A 22800-nucleotide genomic window follows, 5' to 3' on the forward strand; every position below is an offset into this window, starting at 1 on the left:
TTTATTTATTTATTTATTTATTTATTTATTTATTTTGAGACAGAGTCTGGCTCTGACGCCCAGGCTGGAGCGCAGTGGCCAGATCTCAGCTCACTGCAAGCTCCGCCTCCCAGGTTTACGCCATTCTCCTGCCTCAGCCTCCCGAGTAGCTGGGACTACAGGCGCCCGCCACCACCCCGGCTAGTTTTTTTGTATTTTTTTAGTAGAGACGGGGTTTCACTGTGTTAGCCAGGATGGTCTCGATCTCCTGACCTCGTGATCCGTCCGTCTCGGCCTCCCAAAGTGCTGGGATTACAGGCTTGAGCCACCGCGCCCGGCCTGAGCTCCGTTTTTGAAGAATCAGGAAGGTGCTGTCATTTTCCCTGTGTACTGTTGCGGCTCACTCAGCTCCCCACAATGTGAGCCCATCATTCCTTCTATTTGAATAGTTATTCTAGTCACCCCCACCCCTTAGCGAGCACCCGTTACGTCCAACGTGTTGGGTTTTATTTTGAGATGCCAGAAGATGCCTCGTTCACTTCCTGCCCCACAGCGCCTACATGGGGCTATATACACAAAGATAAATGTGTTCAACAGATCTCACGTCCAAGTGGTGTGAGCTCATGCCACGAGATAATACAGAGGGTGGGCCTGGCGGTCGGGAGAAGGGATGGATTGCAGGGGCAGATGAGAGGTGCTACAGCGTGCACTGTCTGGAAGGAAAGATGGGCAAAGTCTCCACTCCTCAGCAGCTTTCACAGTGTGATCCAGGAAGTTCATGATACCGATTTCTGGTGGACACAACGAAGAAGTTGTCTGGGCAGACAGCAGTGAAGGCCGCATGTGCTTGAAGGAGTCTTGCGGAGGGGACCTGGTGAAACAGCTGCCTGCGGGCTGAGTTAGGAGGGGAGGCCATCACCATAAGGGAACCCGTGACCGAGGAGCCTGGTGTATTCTAAGCTCCCTGAACTTGGTCAAATGGCAGTTGAGTCACAGAAGCAGGCCAGTTGGTACTGATGTTTTTCCACTACCCTCCCTTCCCTCCCTAAAGGAGGCGAGAGCTGAAAGGGCAGCCACCCTGCTGAAATGCTGTCACAGGAAACAGCTGTAGCACGGAATGGGGAGAGGCAATGTGTTGGTGCCCCAGTGCCGGGCCCCACTGACCTCTGCCTTTCTTGGAGCGCGTGCAAGGTGGGACTGCCTCACATCAGCTCTTGAGAGTCAGCGATTAAAAACAGAAAGTGGGAATTAGGGATTAAATACAGGAGTTAGGGATTAAAAATAGAAGGCGGGAAATAGGGATTAAATACAGGAGTTAGGGATCAAAAACAGAAATGGGGAATTAGGCATTAAGTACAGGAGTTAGGGATTAAAAATAGAAAGCGGGAATTAGCCAACGAGAAGGGAACTACTTTTTTTTTTTTTTTTTTTTTAAATGCTCTAGGTCAGTGGAGGAAATAGAAATTCTTCCTTGAACAACAATTAAACATCTACATGAAAAGCAATTGCGAGACTTTGGCCCAAACCCCTCCATTTACAGAGGAGAGCACTGAAGCTCAGAGAGCTGGTGTGGCTTGCTTGGAGCCACACAGCGTGCTGGGAGCAGAGGCAGCTTCTGACCCAATTCTGCTGGTTCCCTGTCCCACAGGCCTTCCCCTATCCCTTCCCCCAAAGATCTGAACCCTCCCATGGCTCCTGATAAATAGCTGCGATTAGACGCTGCGGTAAACCCTCCTCTTGGGCACTTTCTTGGAAGCCCAGTTGGTCACTCAGGGAGCAGCAGGAATACTGGATCCACAGCATCTCATTAGACACATGGATTCCTATCAAACTGCTTAGTGGATGACTTTTGGTTCATTATTAACAGAACATCCTCTATCCACAAGATTTTAAAGCTGTCATCCAGTTCTTTGCAGGGGAAAGGGGAGAGGGGAGGAGCTTTTACAAAAATAAAGGGGCAACAGTGACCATTTTCAGTTATTTTGGTACAGCTGCAAAGTTTCAGGCAGAAAAAAGGAGCTGGACAAAGGCCCGAGAGACCGAGCCTGCCAAGCTGAGTCTCTGCAGCTGCTGCTCTCTGCTCCAGGGAGCGAAGGGCCGAGCTGGACTGGCCGGAAGTGCAGTGATGCTGAGCCCACAGGGCAGAGCTCCCGGGAGCCACTGAAAGCGGAGTTCAAATCCCAGCCCCTCCACACAGTGCAGCTGGGTCAGCCGTGCCCCAGAATGCAGGACAGAGCTGCTGTGAGGGCCTTGCTTGTGGAGGCAGGGGAAGGAAGGCCCTCTGCAGGTGCTTGCCGGCTGGAAAGGTTTGGGGGGGTTTGGGCCAAAGTCTCTCAATTGCCATTCATATTAATATGACGAGGATTGCAACCTAGCTGGCTGGGTCCGCCCGCCTAAACCTGCAATGCCTATTGAGTGACATTGAGTGACGCGTTTAGCATTGGGCAGGTCAACTCAGCACACAGCCACGTAAGTAATGTGATCTGAGACTCACGCAAAGTCCCCTGGCTAAATGTATCTCTTTTTTTTTTGTTTGAGACAGAGTCTTGCTCTGTCGCCCAGGCTGGAGTGCAGTGGCACGATCTCAGTTTACTGCACACCACCTCCCCAGTTCAGCTCCACCTCCCCGGTTCACGCCATCCTCCTGCCTCAGCCTCCTGAGTAGCTGGGACTACAGGCGCCCGCCACCACGCCCGGCTAATTTTTTATATTTTTAGTAGAGATGGGGTTCACCGTGTTAGTCAGGATGGTCTTGATCTCCTGACCTCGTGATCCGCCCGCCTCGGCCTCCCAAAGAGCTGGGATTACAGGTGTGAGCCACCGCACCCGGCCCCAAAATTTATCTCTTATTTGTCCTTCTCCTGTGCTTACAAGTCCTGGAATTATTGTCATTTTATGAATTAAGCGGTTACCAGGAAATGCATTTCCATCTTTCTCTCTCTTCCCCATCCCTGTTTCCACCTGTGGCTGGGACTGTGACATCTTTTGACTGGCTCACCTCATTCTACTCTGCGTCCCCCACCAGGCCACCAGATGGAAGTTTTGAAACGTTAGACTAATCGTATCACATTCTGTGTTGAGAAAAACCAAAAGTGCCTCCGTTGTTGCCAGTTCAGGGCCTCTAACAATGCTGCCCCCACTTCAGTCTTCTACCTTCTACATGACTGGCGTAAAAACAGGGGCTGGCTGGCTCACTGCCTGTGTCCACAGCACCATGCAGAGCTTGGCAGACGATACCAGCTCAGTAAATACTTGTTGAATGCATGCATTCCTTTAAGCAAATTGCTTCACCTCTGGGAATCTCAGGCTCCTCCATCTATGAAATCACTCAATACTTCAATTCCTTGTTTTTCATAAAAACTGAGGATAAAATATATGAAACACTAACCTCAGTGCCTAGCCCATCGTTTATGCTCAGTACATGGTCACTGTGACTATCCATGTGTTCATCTGACATGTTTTTTAAAAACATCACCTGAACACACCAGACCTACCCAAGGCTCAGTAAATGCGACGTCAGACGAGTGAATCATGAGAACTGGAGAGGCTGAGAGAAAGGAAAGGCCCCAGGGTGCAAGTCGGAGGCTTTGTGGAGCCTGGCTATGTAGCCATTCCCAGGGTCCCTTTCAGCTGAAATATTCTGTGATCTTATGAAGCTCTTTCAATGGCAGGTTTTTTTCAGTAGACATTCAGGAAAGGTAGATACGTCTCAGTTGGTATCATAATGCACCTCCACGAAGACTAGACGAAGCCAGGCACTGTAGCATGCAGCTGGAATCCCCGCTACTCGGGAGGCCGAGGTGGGAGGATTGCTTGATGCCAGGAGTTTAAGACCAGCCTCAGCAACATAGCAAGGCCCCACCTCAAAAAAAAGAAATCAGATGAAGTCTGATGAAAGGGCTGGAAGGCATTCTTAGTCCAAGAGCCACCATGACAGGCTGTTGGTGTACCAGCTCCTCTGCCCCTGGCCTTGTAGAGGACACACTGCGAAGAGCGGGAAGGAGGCTCTGGCTTCGGCAGGCCCGTGATCAACTGCCAGCAGTTTCCTGACATTTGGTTTCTCCAAAAGCTGCTTCTTGATGCCCCTCTTGCAGGCGCATCTCCTCTAGCTGATCAAAAACAAATACTTGCTAAGATATAACGAACAGTTACATTGGGATAAAACGTCTCTCAAAAGTGTTGAACGTTTTGTCCACATGTAACCAAAGCACAGTAGCCTCTGGGGTGGGCAGGCACTATCATTTCCCTTCCTAAAGAGAAGAAATCAATGGAAACTTGGCCACACTTCTGAAAGGCTTTGCCTGCCCGCTCTTCTGCAGCTGCCGGAATTTGAGAGCCACCTGGCACTGAGACCCGCGACGCCCCATATCCGGAACAGCTGACCGGGAGGGTTTATATCTGTTCCCCTCCATCTGTATTTATTGTTTGTTTAATCTTCAGGCTGTAAAGTTAGTTTTATATTTTTAGTGAAATCTCCTCATGCACTCTTGCCACACAGTGTTGCAAGAAACTGCGCTCTTTGAATTTGGAGCAGAAATCAGCTGAAAACATTAAACTCACAAATTTTTGAAATTCAGTAACGCCCTACCATAATATGGTAAGTGGGATTCAAAAATAAAATGACTTCTATCTGGACCTGCCTTGTTAAGTAGTTAAATCTTAAGACGCCCTGGGTGAGCCTTGAAGCTCCCGCCTGCAGTTCTTGCTGCAGGAGCCAAGTTGGCCCCGTGCTGGCTGCACTCTAGCACCACCTGGTGGTGGATGTCGCTCCAGCGTAAATATTCCTGGAGATGACGGGGTCTTAGGCAGCACTGATTTCATCAGCCAGGCTAATATTGGGGGGTCCAACCCCCTGACCCTAGACTCCTTAGATGAGGTTGTCTGCCATTTCCTGTGTGGCATCTTCATGTTCCCTACCCAGAAAGTAGGAACTTTGGGCCTCCCCATTTTGAGAAATGTGGGCAGGGGGCTGGACAGGGTAGGGGCAGTCACTGAACACAGGTGACGGTGGAGCACCTGTTGCTGTGAACAGGTCTGTTATCCCAGGGGATTTTTTTGGGGGGGGAAATTTGGGGGCATTATGATAATTTCATATAAAGTCATGTTCTAAATAAAATGTGATCTGTCCAATATAATCATCCCTTTTATGGCTGGAAGAAATTCATAGCATCTGGCGGCTTTGGGCCAGATTCTGTCAGGGAAGGAGACACCATGAGAGTCCATGTCCCTCTTCAGGACCAGGTGCCCTGTGGCTGGGGATCGGGGCCGGGCTGGGGATCGGGGCCGGGCGCCCTGTGGCTGGGGATCGGGGCCAGGCTCCCTGTGGCTGGGGATCGGGGCCAGGCCCCCTGTGGCTGGGAATTGGGCCAGGCTGGGGATCGGGGCCGGGCCCCCTGTGGCTGGGGATCGGGGCCGGGTGCCCTGTGGCTGGGGATTGGGGCCAGGCCCCCTGTGGCTGGGAATTGGGCCAGGCTGGGGATTGGGGCCGGGCCCCCTGTGGCTGGGGATTGGGACCGGGCGCCCTGTGGCTGGGGATCGGGGCCGGGCCCCCTGTGGCTGGGGATCGGGACTGGGCGTCCTGTGGCTGGGAATCGGGGCCGGGCTGGGGATCGGGGCTGGGCCCCACTGCAGAGTCCATACCCTCTTGGGGACTGGGTCCCCTGTGGCTGGGAATTGCCGCCCCACTGCAGAGTCCATACCCTCTTGGGGACTGGGTCCTCTGTGGTTGGGGATCGGACTGGGTCCTCTGTGGCTGGGAATTGCTGCCCCACTGCAGAGTCCATGCCCTCTTGGGGACTGGGTCCCCTGTGGCTGGGAATTGCTGCCCCTCTGCACTGTACAGTCTCTGTCATTGAGGTCACTGGCATTTCAATTCTCAGTTTCTTCCACTCCTTCTCCGGCCCCGTGAAGGGGTGCCTGGGCCCTGACCGCTCCAGAGCATGGGCTGTTTTCCTTGCCCTGTAGCTTACTGCTCCTTTTCAGAAACCGTTTTGGGGCATGTTATCTTAATGCACCTCAGTATGTGAAGTGATTTGAGGGGAGTCCTTGCCTCCCTTTTCCTTTTAGATACACCTTTACGTTTGTCAACTCATGCTCAAAACATACTTAGGATTGATACAGTTGGCTGTCATTGCGTGAAAGTCTAAAAATGTAAAAATGTTGGCTTTCAGCATGAGTGGTTACTCTAGATGGTATCAGAGCCATGATGAGCACGTGGTTCCCAGCGCTGGTACTCGGATGCTCAGATATGATAGTTGACCTCTTTTTAAGTAGAGGTTTCTTTTTTTAAAGAATGAATGTATTGGCCTGTAATCCCAGCACTTTGGGAGGCCGAGACGGGCGGATCACAAAGTCAGGAGATCGAGACCATCCTGGCTAACACGGTGAAACCCCGTCTCTACTAAAAATACAAAAAACTAGCCGGGCGAGGTGGCGGGCGCCTGTAGTCCCAGCTATTCAGGAGGTGGAGGCAGGAGAAGGGCGCGAACCTGGGAGGCGGAGCTTGCAGTGAGCCAAGATGGCACCACTGCACTCCAGCCTGGGCGACAGAGCGAGACTCTGTCTCAAAAAAAAAAAAAAGAATAAATGTATTGGAACTGTGTCGTTTACAAATAGCATTTTACAGAGCAAAAATAGTGATATAAGGCCTCTGGTTCTATGCATATTAACAGCTCTTTATCTGCCGTCTTTGACTCCCAACAGAGGTTCAGGTCTGGCTTTGCTGTGTGGTCTTGGACAAGATACTTCACATTATCTGGGAGTTAACGTCCTCCTTCAAGAAGTAAAGCCTCTGAGACTCTTTCCTACTTTGATTCTAGAGCCTCTTCACTTCCCTGCAGCCCTCCTAAGTGTCTGAAATACAAGGAGCTTGGAGCCAGTGTAGTTTGCTCTCTGAACACAAGAGGGCGGCCACGGCACTGGTCTTGGAGCCTCAGCCTGGCTCCTCCTTTCTCTGTCACTCCCTAAGGACAGCAGCCCACACACCCCAGATGAAAGTTTTAGTTCCAGAAGAAGCAGTGTGCATTTCTCTTCAGTGTGTGTTGGTAGAATGACGTCACATTCAGCCAATGAAAATTTAGACTTTATAAGTGTGTACCTAGTAAGCCACTGAACCAATATTTATAAGTTATAAAGCACCATTCTGAGTCCTGAACATACCTCTCTCTCTCTTTTTTTTTTTTTTGTCTTTATAGCATTTATCCATTGCTAATAAGGTGTGTAAGACTGAGAACATAAAAGCAGTAAGAAACATCCTCCAAAACCCTTTTGGAAAGGCATTTTAATTGATTTTTTTTTCTTTTTTCTTTTTTGTTTTTTAAGCGACAGGGTCTTACTGTGTTGCCCAGGCTGATCTTGAACTCCTAATCTCAGGTGATTTTCCTACCCTGGCCTCACAAGTAGCTGGGACTACTGTTGGATGGAAAAGGAATCTAAAAAATCAGAATTGGAAAGGATGTATCTTGTTTTGTTTCTTAATGTTTTTGAGGCAGGGGTGTGTGTGTGTGTGCATGTGTGAACTAAAGGAGTAGCTGAACTTCAGCTGGGAGTCTGGTACTTCCTTTTCTCCCACTATCAACATTTTATATGCTATTTAACTCGCTTTCTGAATCTTAAAGGGGCAGTGATTTACTGGCAATACGGTGTGGTCGGAAGGTACAGCCACCCTGATATCTATTTTTTCATACCTTGTTATTTCTAGAAGAATCCATTTCATGTGTGTAACAAGTGAAAATTGTCCATTTCCTGTATTTGAGAAGGTTTTTTTTTTTTTTAAATGAGGATGATAATTTTTCCTGTCATTCTGCCACTCTTGTCTCTGTGGTATACTGAAGATGTTGTGCCGTAGCAGACATGGATCACAAACTTTCATGTACATTCAGACTTTAGAGTTTAGATTTCCTCCAGGCCTAGTCTTGCCCGAGGCGGCTGATGTGTGGCTTGTCTCCCCACAGGCTATCTGAACGTGCTCTCCAACAGCCGCTGGCGGGAGCGCTGGTGCCGAGTGAAAGATAACAAGCTCATTTTCCACAAGGACAGGACGGACCTGAAGACCCATATTGTGTCTATTCCCCTCCGTGGCTGCGAGGTGATCCCGGGTTTGGATTCTAAACATCCTCTGACGTTCCGGCTGCTGCGCAACGGCCAGGAGGTTGCAGTATTGGAGGTAGGATATTTCCCAGGGGCTGCACTCCACAGAGGGACACACGCGGTGATTCTCCTTCCAAAAGCTGAACGCTGACTCCTCTGTCAAAATTCCTCTCATCTTGCTGACTGCAGCTCTTTTCGGCCCACCCCCTTTTCTCTCACTGCCCAGTCTGGGAGTCTTTGCTTTGCTTCTTGCCTCAGTTTTTTTTCTGGGAGATACGACAATGCCGGGACCCCAGCACCACTTTCTCCCCATTTGCACTCATCGGATTGGATTGCCTCCTTGTCTGAGTTCCTCTTTATGCCTGTTTGCAGAGAAATGACATCCACAATCCCACAGAGTACATTGCTTCTCTAAAGCACCTGGAAAATAGCTTGTTTTAAAATTTCCAAGAAAGCTCTTTCCGCCGTATGAGCTCTTTGAAATGGTGGTAAATGTGTCCTTTGCAAGGTTCTTGACCTCTTTACAGATGGAAGACTTTTTGGGGCCATCTGAATGCCTTGTAGATGGCGGCCAGTGAGCCACATGACACAGAACCCGAGAGAGCACCTTGGCTGTTTCAGAGCCCTGGGCTTGGTGCACACTTTGTTATTTGTTCCGCTGCTTCACTAGAATTTCTTATTCATGAAAGCCGAAAAGACAGTTAAAACTTATAGCTACATACTCAAAACTTTCATTATTAAAAGTTTTTAGTTTTTCATCATAGAAAACGTTCTGTCAATGTTTTCTGCCCTGTTTTAGACCTTTTTTCCTGTCATTTTCCCCTTTCTTTCTGAGTCTTTCCCCCACTTAGTGTTATTGTGACCAAGATGCAAAGATGCACACACACACAGAGATAGATCTGTGCACTCACACGTCAGATGGTCGCGTCCATATCAATGCACCTCATGCTATAGAATCGATAGAAACCAGTTCATGGGAGGTGTGGTGGGTGGCTGGTGTGTGGCAGAAACTCACCTGGTGTGGAGCCTGCTCTAAATGCCTGCACAGTGACGCTCATCGGCAGAGGAGAGAGTGCCAGGGGCTGCCACCTAAACCTTGACTGCCCAGTCAGGCAATCTTTCTGAAGATCTTGAATTTCACACATAGGAGTTCATTGCAGGGACTATTTTCACAGAGGCTGCTTTTTTTTGGTCGGGATGAAAAATAGATGAACACCATCTTTTTCCTGCAGGGCTTCGGAGGTAAGGGAAGGTCAGAAGCACGCACTGCTGCCCCCGTGGCTGGTTTTGCAGCAGTGTGATCTAACAGAGAGGGCTGGGCTCAGATGAGCTTGAGACAGCTGGGTTCCAGTCTCAGCTCTGTGCAGACCCTGACCACGGCCAAAGCTTTTGTTCTGTCTTGGCTTCTTTACCCACCGTAAAACATGAATGCTGAGCTAGAGTCAGTGTACCTTGTAAACATTTATGTGGGCTGAAAACTGTAGGGTGGATGGCAGTGGAAAAAAGCTGAAAACTTAAATAAAGAAACTGTACTCTTGATGTAACAATGCGGGTCTCCCATGAGAGCTCTGGCAGCAGATCTGAGAAGGGTTGCCAGGAAAAGGAGGCATGAATTGGCACGGGTTAGATGCAGGAACGAAGAGGGAGACGCTGGGCTGAGTGTGGAGACAGAGAAGCTCAGGGTGGGGTGGGGTTAGGTGGAAGTCAGGAGCTGTTTGGTGAAGAAGTCACCTGCCCTGCCATTGCTAGGGGCACAGCAGCTGTGAGCCCCAAGTCCTGGAGAGAAAGTGGTAGCATTTCATACCTTCACAAATGCTTGGACCACTGAGGAAGGTGCTTATTCCTTCAGAGAGCTGAAGAAAGTAGACTCAGTTTCCTGAATGACACGACAGCAAGAATTGGAAGTTTACCCAGTATCTCTTCATGTACAACTGCTATTTTTATAGCTGAAAAGTGATTTCACTTACAAGTGACACATAAAACATCTATAGCCTTCCAACGTAAGCAAGAAGCCTGTCCTCATCCGTGGCGAAATGCCATGAGCCAGTCAGAGAGGAGTTGCAATCTATACTTTTTCCAAGATTCTTTTATTTTAACTTTTGTTTTGAGATAACTTCAGAGTTACCGAAAAGTTGCAAGGATAGCACAGAGGACGCCTGTGCACCCTTCATCCTTATCTGCCAAAGACCAATGTGCCCTGTGCTTGCTGTGCTGTTTCTTGCACAGCCCTGTGTGTGCACTCTCCCTGCCGCCCCTTTCTTTCTCTATATGTCTGTATGTCTTTGTGTAGGATTTTTTTTTTTTTTTTTTGAGACGGAGTCTCGCTCTGTCGCCCAGGCTGGAGTGCAGTGGCGCGATCTCGGCTCACTGCAAGCTCTGCCTCCCGGGTTCACGCTGTTCTCCTGCCTCAGCCTCCCACGTAGCTGGGACTACAGGCGCCCGCCACCACGCCTGGCTAATTTTTTTTGTATTTTTAGTAGAGACGGGATTTCACCGTGTTAGCCAGGATGGTCTCGATCTCCTGACTTCGTGGTCCTCCCGCCTCAGCCTCCCAAAGTGCTGGGAGTACAGGTGTGAGCTACCGCGCCCAGTCCAGCCCATAGATTTTTAATCAGTGATTATATCCTTCAATGTCATGACTCATTTTGATCAAACTATCACAGATCTGGTCCGCAGGAGGCCCTCGGAGCTGTTTATTTGTCCTTTGCCATGTCCCTGTAATAAAGAGATTACAGTCCATCATGCTTGGAGCACTTTCCTTACTTTATGGCACAAGGAGATGCCCCAGGCTCATCCTGTACTTTTCCCTGCTCCAGACCTGGAGTCAGCCGTTCCTCCAAAGCATGCTGTTCCTTTTAGTGGAGAATGGCAGAGAATTGAGAAGCCAGGATCTGGGGGCCAGATGTGCTCACTTCTGCCAGTGGGCCAGAGCTCCTGGGTCTTTTCAGTAGACAAACGCTAGAAACAGATGTGTGGATGTGGGTGTGGATACATGCACACACATTCACACGTTTATATGTTATACATGCGACAGATACTTAACAAGTGTATGTATACCTGTACATGCATATATGCATACATGCACCCACACACATCTCTCTGTCTATACCTATCTATGTTAAAAGCTGTGAGAACTAACACCTCCAACACCACAGTATTATTTTTTAAAAGCCTATGAGGAAATTTCATACAATGAACTATGAAGAAAGCAATTGGTAAACTCTAATGTAATAATATCAGTGACATCTTAGATATTAATTGTATGAAAACATTTTTAAAATGCTTTGATGCAGTGGGTATAGTGACATAGGAATAGACTAATCATGGATACATTCTCAATATAGATTTTGTTTTAGGAAGGACACAAGACCTGTGAAGAGAACACATTTGTGATTTTTTTTTAATCCAGGTATTCAAATCAATTCATTTTAATTTGGCAAACACTGATTCTGTTTTTACTCTCTGTAAGGTACTTACTGGGAATTCCTTCCCTTTGTCCTCATGGCCTCATTGTGTATGGTTAGTAATGATTTGTAATACGGAAAATATCACTAGCCAATTTCTCAACATAAAAAAAAAGCTGCTTCTTTGTTAACATCCCTTCCTTTAGAGAGGCCTTTCTACATGGTGTGGAATATTTACAATTACTTATATTTTGATCGGTGTTAAACTTGCCAAGGTTATAATTATAAAACCCAATTTTCTTTTTTTTTTTTTGAGATGGAGTCTCACTCTGTCGCCCAGGCTGGAGTGCAGTGGCTGGATCTCAGCTCACTGCAAGCTCTGCCTTCCGGGTTTACGCCATTCTCCTGCCTCAGCCTCCCAAGTAGCTGGGACTACATTAGCTGGGACTACAGGCGCCCGCCACCTCGCCCAGCTAGTTTTTTAATATTTTTTAGTAGAGACAGGGTTACACCGTGTTAGCCAGGATGGTCTTGATCTCCTGACCTCGTGATCTGCCCGTCTCGGCCTCCCAAAGTGCTGGGATTACAGGCTTGAGCCACCGCGCCCGGCCAAAACCCAATTTTCTTTAAGCTCAACTTAGAAGATCTTTATTTAAATTAGTAATTTTTATAAGCAATGAATTTGTTTTCTTCAACATTCAGTTAACTCATAAATTTGATAGCTTAATTTCTCCTAAACTTTAACCATTATTTACTTATTTGATTAATCAAAATTTTTAAAGATTTCAAATACCATTAAAAATGTAACCGATTTTCTAAATCACTTTAAAACAATGGTGTAAAACTGGGCATGGTGGCTCGCACCTGTAATCCTAGCACTTTGGGAGGCTGAGGTAGGAGAATCACTTGAGCCCGGGAGTTCGAGACCAGCCTGGGCAAGATGGTGAGACCCTGTCTCTACAAATATAAAATAAAAAAAATTAGCCTGGGCTTGGTAGTGCACACCTGTAGTCCCAGCTGCTTGGGAGGCTTAGGCAGGAGGATTGCTTGAGCCCAGGAGTTGTAGTCTACAGTGAGCTATGATTACACCACTGCACTCCAGCCCGGGTGACAGAGCGAGACCATGTCTCAGAGAGAAAAAAAAAAAGGATGACTTAAAAATTGAACAAACATGATCTTAAAAGACATATTTCAAACTTGCAAATTAAGCAGACCAAAATGGAGGAGATATCAGACATCTTAAAAAGTGGTGTGTCCAAAGCAGCCCAGTGATTACAGAGCATCGTTCCCTCATGGAAACACAATTGATATCAAAGGAAATTAGTTTTTTATATCATCTAATCAAGAAACTAAATGACCATTTCAGGCCCATGTAGGGGGCCTCACCCAGGGCTCCTGGTATAAAAAGGTTTGAGACCAGTAAGGGCCTAGCGCTTGGTCGCACCTTCCAAGTCAGGCAGCAGCAGCTGGGACGTGCTCCTTCTCATGGTCAGGCGATGTCGCCAGAGGTTCCTCAGCAAGTTCCTTCAGCTGGAATGTAATTAATCCCATTGATTTTCCTGTCTTACACCCTCGTGCCTTGCCCCATGATAATTGGAAGGCATTTTAGGACCTCAGAGTTTCATTCACCTTTGGTATAATTGGGATGCCGCTTCCTAAGTTAAGACCTGCTGTGAACGTGACGTTAATCCCATCACTCAGCCAGTGGCTGCGTCTTCCTTCTCGTTGCTTCTTAGGGACATCACGTTCCATCGCCTTTCCTATTATGTGGTCTCCTTGTTGGACACATTTACGAAAATGTAAAAATCTTCAGTTAAATACAACCTACCTTTTTTCCCCCTTCCACAGGCATCTTCCTCTGAGGACATGGGCAGGTGGATTGGGATTTTACTCGCAGAGACGGGGTCATCCACAGACCCGGGGGCCCTGCACTATGACTACATCGATGTGGAGATGTCCGCCAGTGTCATTCAGACAGCCAAACAAACCTTCTGGTAAGACCCACTGCCGTGTGAAATGGCACCACAGTTCAATCATTGTCTTTTCGCTAACTTAGTTTCACTTAGTTTTTGTGTGAGGATACAGTCTCAGAAGAAAAACTAAAAGCTTTCCCTTTTGCATTATCTTAATCCAAATTTTGTAGCAATGTTTTTGTCATGTCAACCCACTGGGTTTTCTGTTCAAGTGGCGTGTGGCAAACTTGCATAAAGGACTATATAGTAAATATTTTTGATTTTGTGGGCCAGACGATTCCTGTTAATAACCACTCAGCTCCCTTTGCAGCCAGACACGGTACGTAAATGATGGGTGTGTCTGTGTTCTAATAAAACTTTATTTGTGAAAACAGGCAGTGGCCTGGATTTGGCCCGTAGTTTGCTGACCCCTGTATTAGATGAACTGTTCTACGAAGCAGAAATGATTCTACATATTGCTGTAATGAGGACTGAGTTTTCAAAGCTATCCATCAAGTACTTTGTAAATTTAAATTGTGATTTTTAAAAAAAACGCTGCAATCATGTATAAAAACATCCTTTGGAACTGTGAACATTTCTTTAACATAATAATGGCAGAAATATTTAGAGCAGCACTTCTTGGTATGGTCCAGAGAACCCCTGGGGATATTCCAGACCCTTTCTGGCAGTCTGCGGGGTTAAATTATTTTCATAAGACATTGTTTCCATCTCCCACCGTTTGGACATCTGCATTAGTGACCACTGGCTGGCAGCTTCACACCAACAGTCGTCCTTCTCTGTATTAATAATCATTGTCACTGCCAGTGTAAATAGTCAAATAATTTTACCATTTGAGATAGTAAAAGAAAATACTGGTTTCACTTAAGATGTCCTTGAGGAAGCAGTAAAAATGATGACTTTTTCTATAAAGGATCAGATAGTAGATATTTGCATGAAGTCTCTGAAGCCCGTGTGCTTTTCCTGTTCCGTGTGGCGTGATGAGAGGCCACGGAGAGCACACAGGCGTGTACAATGATAGTGGTCCTGTTGAGGAACAGCTCAGACAAGTGAGGTGCTCAGAGAACTAGCTGCCTTAAGTTTTTTTTCATTTTACTTGAAAAGCAACAGAGAAACTGTGGTTATTCACACATAGGCATTTGCAGATGTTTCCTTGAAAATGAGCTAGCTACACCCATCATCTCTAGGCAAACAGTTGGCAGTATTTGTTGCTTACGATACATTTAAGCTTTCCTTAGAAATTAGAATTCTGGAAAATTTGCATCTGCCATGGTGAGCTTGCCAGCTTCTCAGCACCCACAGACTCCTGCTGAGCTCTGTAGTCATGTCAGTGAGCAGTTTTGTTGATGTCGTATAATGAAGTGTGTCAGTATTTGGAAGATCTGCAGAAGTCATGCTTGGGAAAAGATCTATTCCTAGTGCAAGATAAACGACTGGATTTTAATGTGAGTCGATTGATCTGCTTTCCAACTCCATTGCAGTTGGCGGTGAGAGGCCACCACTTGCCGCGTTTTGGTGTAGTACTAAAGAAGCGCAGCTACAACTCGGAAAAAGCAATTAAAATGTGCCCCACTTGTCCAGCTTACATCTGTTTGAGGCTGGATTTTCTTCACATACTTCAACCAAAAGTGCATTTGGTGACAGATTGAATGCAGAAGCAGGTAGAATCCAACTACCTTCTGTTAAGCTGGACACTAACTAGGTTTACAAACATGTGAACAGTGCCACTTATTTTTTTGTTATTGGGGTTTTGTTGTTGTTATTGTTGGTGGTGGTGGTGGTTTTTTTTTTTTTTTGATTAAGGGTCTTGCTCAGTTGCCCAGGCTGGAGTGCAGTGGCACAATTATGACTCATTGCAGCCTCGACCTCCTGGGCTCAAGGGATCCTCCCATCTCAGCCTCCCAAGCAGTTGGGACTACAGGCATGTGCCACCATGCCTGGCTAATTTTTTTTTTTTTTTTTTGTTGGTAGAGACGGGGTCTTGTTATGTTGCCCAGGCTGGTCTCAAACTCCTAGACCCCTGGGCTCAAGTGATCTTCCCACCTTGGCCTCCCAAAGTGCTAGGATTACAGGCATGGCCCACGGTGCCACTTTTAAGTGAATAACAATGAACACATTTCTTAGGTTTTCATTTCAAATACAGCAGGTAGCAGGTAGGGCATCTTGGCTTGGGTCCTGCTTTGGTATTTACTAATTAGAACAATTTGGACAAGCCATTCATTACCTGTTAGTACCTCTGCTGCCTTCTGTAGAACATAGAGAGGGTGGGCAACTTAATCTCTGAAACTTGCAGCTCCAGCGTCTGACCCCTTGATGGCTGCATATGTTTCTCTCCTCCTTAGAGAGTGGGGACTGGGGTGAGGGAGCGAATGAAAACAAAGCTGGTCGTGAATTCCATCATCAGCAAGTGAGGAGAAACATAGAGACAGCTGCTGGCAGACCCGCCGGTGCTGAGATGACGCGACCTTTCAAGTGTGGAGAAGATGGGCTCAGATGCCCTGTGCGTTGTGTCGTGCCTGTTTAATGTGAACACCGCCATCTAGTTTTTCCACACAAGTGCTCTCTATGGGGAATTGGAGCAGTCTTCCTTTGTGTCTTCAGTGGTGAATGGACGTTCATTTAATGCTTAGCTAGGACATTCTGGGGCTAAGAAATAGTTCTCAAAGTGAAGATAACTTGGCCCATTTTAGGACTCAAACCACATGTTACATACAGCCAGCTAAGGTCAATAGCCTTGACAAGTGGAATTAGTCTTGCACAGATTGTCCATGAAATCTCCAGTAACACTGGAGGGTTTCTACAGTGCGGACTGGTCTCACCACTGTCCTTTTGTGTGGAAATTGGGATAGACGTAGTCTAGTACTTACCGTTCTATTTATACTCGTTAATGTTTAATTATATTCTTTCTAATCAGCAAAATGTAGGTAAATTATAATGATTCTGTTTGTTAAGTACTATTCAGTAAATAAAGCACATTTAAAGTTTTTTAAAGAGATGTAATATCCTTAAATCTAGTTTTGCAAAATCTGCCCAACTAGACTGACATAAAAGTGGTTATGGATGTTCACTATATTTATTTGGAAGATACTAGATTTCCATAAAAACCTATCCTACGGCCACATGTAATTGCAAGTATAATCAGCAAACCGATAACCACATTTAAGAGAAACCCTGAATTAAAATAGTTGCCCTAGAATACAACTTGGCTTTTACTCTATAAATGACAAGAGTATTAATCTAAACCAAATGTGGCAAGGTCACATTTTTGAGAAAGGAATGTAGATTATAATACTAAAATATTTATTAAAATATGCATGTAATGAATTTATGGCTGCAGGCATCTTTTCTACCTCATTAAAGTCTTTATAGGAGGTGTCAGTTAGCAACAAAGCTTATTTTCAAGTTTTCTAGCCAAACATGCCTGTAACAGTTAAGAGAGATGAGATGTGACAAGGAAGCAGTGTTCAAAATATGGTTGCTTGCCAGTGTGATGAATATTCTAAGATTAAATGTTTTGCTTTTATATAAACTGGCAGCCAGTTAATGAATCTTTTCAAGGTTCTTAGGAGAATTCTTTGTGCATTGTGTGTGACTGAGGAAGATGGCAGTAATATATTTTGAAAAGAGGAAAGTGTAAGATAATAATGGAGATTCTCCCAAGAAAAATGGGATATTTAGGAACTTTAGTAATGGTAAACAATGAAAATGTATTTTCCTGAAAACCTGTTTACAATGAGATACATAGATTATATAACACAGGAAAATACTCCAGAGTTTTCCCGAAACTCTCTTCAAGTCACACTCAGCTGGGAGCCCCTCAGGAAGCAGTGGTGAGGATGAAGAGGATGGAAAGTAGGGGTTGGTGTGGAGAGTGGAGCGTGGGGAGATGCATGGATGGGAGGCAGTCCTCTTGGCCACCCTTTCCTCTGAGTCCCAGGAGGTTATTGTGAAATAGCTCCCCATGACTGTCTCCTGGTTTTGGTGTAACAAGTGGCACGTGGCCTCTTACTTCATTTCCACTTCTATCTTTGGCTGCAAATCCTATTGTGGAGAGACACCAAGCGGAAGACTGAGGCCTCGTGTTTAGTCGGGTCCCCAGGCCCTGCCCTCTTGGGGGCCGGGCAGAGTTGTCCTCACCGGGCCAGGTCCCTCTCTATGGGGTGAAGGGTGACGAGCTCCTGGCTGAGGCCTCCTCCACCTAGGACATTCTGTGTGCCTATGACCCGTAATCCCTGTGCTCCCAGGTCCTGACAGGTGAGCCCGTCAGAGGCATCCTGCAGTGACTCTTTCCAGCACAGAAGCCGGAATGGAGCCACCAGGGCCTCTGTTCTGACCCCATCCTTTGTCCCTGCTGCAGCAGGGCGAGTGCAGGGCACACGCTCAAAACCGAAGACGCAAGCCCATGAGAGACGTGCCTACCATTGGAAGGAGAAAGACTCAAGGCAGTACGACCCAGGGCACAGGGGAGGGGCTGGTGGTCCCCGTGGTCGGGCTTTATTCATTCCTCCATTTACTGCCTCTCACTGACAAAGAGTATACATAGCGCTGTCTCCCCAAAAGCCCTCCAATGAGGCATTTAATTAGAAAACCTTAAATATGTATTTTTAAAAATCAAAATCTGTTACTGCGAAACAAATGTTCAAGTTTTGCTGTGCCTTTCCTTCTTGTGTTTTCTTCTTATTCATCTTATTTTCCTACATATACCTGTATGTATTTTAAGTTTAGTATAATTATATTAATTTTTTATATGCAAAGGAAAAAGTTTTTAAATTATAATTGAAGAGTGTGTCCAGGCAGCAAGCCGCGCATGGCGTCCCTCCCCAGCAGGGGGCACACGCGCGCTCTGTGCGGAGCCGTTTCCGCGGCCGGCGCTGCTGAAGCCCAGCCCCGATCCCCAAGCCCGGTTCCTCCCGCCGCTCCCGAGGCTATGCTGCCGGATTTCTTATCAAAGAGGCAGGCTTCACTTGCCCCTGTGTTTCTCTCCCCAGTTTTCACTTACCCTGTGTTTTCTTCATCTGGTGATCACAGAAGCCCAGGATCCTGTGAAATACCCCTGCTAGTAGGAAATGCTGTCGGGGCGGTCCCTTCCCTGGGATTTACATTGTTAGTCCCGACCTGTGGCTTCGGAAGCCGGCCGAGCCTCTAGGCACTTGCACCTGCACCTGCACCTGCGTGTGCCCGCGTGGTCCCCGCGCTCCTGAGGCCAACCCTCCAGTGGGGAGAGCAGGCAGGACGCAGATGCAGGACAGTGGTCCTGGGCCCGGAGGGGAGGGAGAGGCCGCTGAGGGCTGCGGGGCGGGCCGCCTCCTGGGGGGCAGCACCCACGCGGAGACCTGGGTGCGAGGGGTGTCAGGAGTTTGGCAGGCAAGAGGGGCTGGGGAAGCTGAAAGAGCCAGGGGAGTGCCGGGGCACCCAGGAGACTGACGGAGCGCAGGAAGTCACCGCGCAGTGACGGAGCAGGAACCCAGTCCCTCGGAGCCCCGCGGCCCTGGGCAGCACCTTGCGACTTCAGAAGCCCCTGGGGGTGTTGGGCGGAGGCTGGCGTGGCCCGGCCTGCCCTCCTTAAAGGGGAGTGAGCCGTTCCCTCACCACAGGCTCCACACTGTTGGCCTCACCCCTGGCCACTAGATGGGCAAGTCTTTCCCACGCCAAGCACTTCTCTAGGTTTCTGTGGGCACCAGCTAGGTGTCCTAATACATGAACTCAACCCTCGGTGGTCTTCCAGGAGGCAGCGTCAGGCCCTCCCAGTGAAGGGCCCAGTCCACAAAGCTGACTCCACTTCAGATGCCAGTCACAGGTCCAGGATGTCACCTGTGCGTGTGACCAATGGGATGTGAGTTGGAGGTTCCCACGACCCCTCCCCTCCAGTTCAGTCATTGCTAGAACTCTCACAGAACATAGGAGGAGCTTGCTTACTGGATTACCAGTTTACTGTAAAAGGACACAGCTTTAGCAGTGAGGGAAGAGGTGTGCCAGGCAAGGCATGTGGGGCACAGCGCTCCCGTGCCCTCGCTGGGCACACCACGCTCCCAGCACCGCCGCATGCACACAGCCCAGAAGCTCCGGGAACCGCATCCTTTTGGGTTGTTATGGAAAGTTCCAGCCCTAATCACAGGGTTGATTTCCCTGGCAACCAACCCTCATCCTGCTCTTCATGTAGGAAATTCCGAGAGTTTTAGGAGCCTTGACCAGGAACTTGGGACAAAGACCAAAATATATATTTATCATGCCACAATAGCACACCTTTTAAAGGATTTCTCAGGCCGCTGTCAGTGGCTCTCGAAGTTGAGGAAATTTCAGGGAAGAGGTGAAGATGTGTGGGGTGGCATTGGTGCTGATTGAGTACTAAGAACTCCATAAATACTTGTTGAATGAGTGTCCCAGAAAGCTTAGAGAACAGGGATCCATGAACTTTTTCCAAGAAAGATCAGACAGTAACTTTCAGCTTTGCAGGCCATGTTGTCCTCTTGGAAGTAACACACTTGTGAAAGAGGCGAATGTTCCAATGAAGCATTATTATGAACACAGGCTGTGAGAGGAGCTGGCCACTGTGAGAGACGGATGATAATCAAAACGCTTGGTGTTTCTGAACACCTGTTATTTGCAGGCTTTGCTGTGTGTACCTAGCATTGGTTATTGGCGTTGTGTGCTGCAGTTCCGCAAATTATGTGCCGTCCTAATTTTATAGGACAGTCCCTCCAAAGCATCTTCTCATTTCCGCCGGGATTCTGTCTAGTATTTCTTCTTTGCCCCTGTGACCTCTGACATAGCCTTGGGAATAAAGTCAGAACTCATTAAAGACTTGACTCGTTGGAGTAAAAAGTGGTCAGGTTATGGATTTTAACGCATTTCCTTTCTTTCAGTTTCATGAACAGGCGTGTTATATCTGCTAACCCATATCTGGGGGGCACCTCCAATGGCTATGCCCACCCCAGCGGTACGGCGCTTCATTACGACGATGTCCCGTGCATCAACGGCTCGGTGAGTGCCCTTTTGCTGGAGTAATGGTTGGTTTTGTTAGACAGCTGTGAAAATTCTATGCTTCAGTTCCCCTGGTTTCAGGTCTGAATAAGGTCAGCTTTTTAATGCTCTGAAGCAAGGAGACTCCATCTCATCTCTTTTCTCCTGGTTTCTGACATGCTGTTCATCTGACTCTGCATTTGGACAAGTGGATAGTTTGAGACTAGTAGACAGTTTGTCATTTAATGTCACTGTCATTTTCCTGTTGGTGTTGAGGTAGGGTCCCCATCTGCTGCCCAGGCTGGAGTGCAGTGGTGCAGTCACAACTCACTATAGCTCAACCTCCCCAGCTCAATCAGTCCTCCTACCTCAGCCTCCCAAGTACCTGGGCCCATAGGTGCACACCACCACATCCCACTCATTTGTTGGTTTTTAGTAGAGACGGGATCTCCCTCTATTGGCCAGGCCAGTTTTGAACTCCTGGGCTCAAGTGATCCTCCCACCTCAGACTTTCAAAGTGCTGGAATTACAGACATGAGCCACTGTGCCCGGCCTAATGTCACTGTCACTAATTAAACATGTCAGCCCACTAAAATATTGACTAAAGGAGAGCATGTTAGAGTAATACTTGGATAACTTGTTAAATCAAAACATAACACAGTGTAAGTTATCAATGAATAGTTATTTCCCGATGGGATTAAAATGCGGAGAAATCCCCTCAGGAAGGAAATGATAACATAGAGGAATGATCACATTACAAATTCGACAGCTTCCCTTGGGGTGGATTTGGAGCAGCCAGGCTCCTGGCTCCAGGCACAGCGCTATCTGTATATCCATATGTCCATCTATCCATGCAGGAGGTCTTTAGTCACAGCTTTCTGTTACACTGGCCTCCAGGGTGTGTCTGGCCTTAGGAGTTCTGAAGTCTGTTCTCAGCGTGTTGTGTCATATGTGTCATCAGCAGGCCTCATCAACAAGTGCTGGTTCTACGGTGTCTGCCTGTTACTCATCTCACAACCACGTATTGAGCATCCTGTCTGATCCAGGCACGGTGCCCAGCCCTGGGCGTTCAGAGATGAGGCCTTCACAGTTAGTGGATGAATGAAGGAGGCTTGTGAGAAACCACTATGCCATTTGTCTCCCAGTACTGGAAGGGTTTGAAATTGGCATCTATGTTAAGATAATTTTCAAAGGTAGACATAAAGTAAATTTATTGTTATGTTTTCCAGCCTTGGAAGATGTGTCAGACTTTTTTCTTACTGTTTTGCTTCTCCAGTCTTTTCCCTGATATTCTGATGAACATCCTCAATCAGCCCTGGCACCGTAAATTCATAGCTGCCCCACAGCAGGAACCAGGAGACAACAGCCTCCTTGAGGGAAGAGAGGGGCTGAGGACCCCCAGTGCTCAGGAGCATAAACAAACTGAAAGCAGGTTCTCGTGGCCGGGGTCAGAAGCGGGTGGCTCATCCCTCAGGAACCACGATGGATGCGGTGTGTTCCTGGGGCTCAGTTGCCTTCCCATTGGCTGCCTCCTCCTTCCTGCCGCTCTGGACTTGCCCTGGGGTTCCTGTGGGGGAGGCCGCCCTTGCTATGCGAGGCCCCACCTGATTCTAAAAAGGGATCTTTTCATCACTTCATCTGCCCCCTTCCCTCCTCAGTCCTCTTTCCCTTGCCTTATTGCCTGGGTGTCTCCCAGGGGCCAGACTCTGTGCCAGTTGAAGAAGAAATGGTGAAGCAATTATCTTTGTCCTGAAAGGGCCTCTGAGTCTCGTGGGAGTAAGTGGACCTGGGAGGGAAACAGACATAGATAGGAGCGGGGAGAGCTTCCTGGGCCCTGGGCAGGGCAGGGCCCGCTCGTAGGTTCCATGTTAGGATAGGGTGGCATGGGGCAAACAGAGCCACTTTTGGATCCCATCCTAGCTTCAGAGTCCATCCAGTAGAGCCCCCCATCTTAGGCAGAGGGGTGTCAGGTCCAGTGAATCTCCTTCTTTCCTCCTCAGCCAATCCTCCCTGGGCTGTCTCTGGGTGTCCAGTCACCACAGCACTCCACCCCTGGGCAGGGTCTTGTGGCAAGTTCTTCCTGCTTAAGATGGCACCACAGTACCCTGTGAAGTAGGGCTCTCAGGCTAGTTCCTGCCCTCGATTCTGGCCTCTGAGTCCTTCTTGAGGTGGGACCCGCTCTTCTGCCTCCATTTGCCCTGTGTCACTCCAGCGTCTCTTGACAGCAGTCTTATCACTGGGTTTAGACTCCAGTTACCACACTCATCTGCATCCTGAGAACCATCCACTTCTCTGAGCCTACCTCTAGCCTGTCCCACCCAAAGGCCCTTTCACATGCCTTTTCCTCAAAGACGTTTCTTCCATGCACGCCTTACACACGAACCTGTGACGATGAGCTG

The 22800-nt window shown here is 47.8% G+C and overlaps 1 protein-coding gene across 1 annotated transcript in view; it reads left to right on the plus strand.

Moving 5' to 3' along the window:
- AFAP1 (actin filament associated protein 1) overlaps positions 1 to 22800 on the plus strand; it is a 115870-nt gene that overhangs the window by 61600 nt on the left and 31470 nt on the right. The window contains exons 8-10 of the mRNA XM_017853403.1: positions 7932 to 8143; positions 13320 to 13465; positions 20305 to 20422. Of these exons, the coding sequence (XP_017708892.1) occupies positions 7932 to 8143; positions 13320 to 13465; positions 20305 to 20422 (476 nt within the window). The remainder of the gene's footprint in view (positions 1 to 7931; positions 8144 to 13319; positions 13466 to 20304; positions 20423 to 22800) is intronic.

The sequence above is a fragment of the Rhinopithecus bieti genome, unplaced genomic scaffold (genome assembly GCF_001698545.2).
Source record: "Rhinopithecus bieti isolate Rb0 unplaced genomic scaffold, ASM169854v2 scaffold_35903, whole genome shotgun sequence".
Classification (NCBI taxonomy): domain Eukaryota; kingdom Metazoa; phylum Chordata; class Mammalia; order Primates; family Cercopithecidae; genus Rhinopithecus; species Rhinopithecus bieti.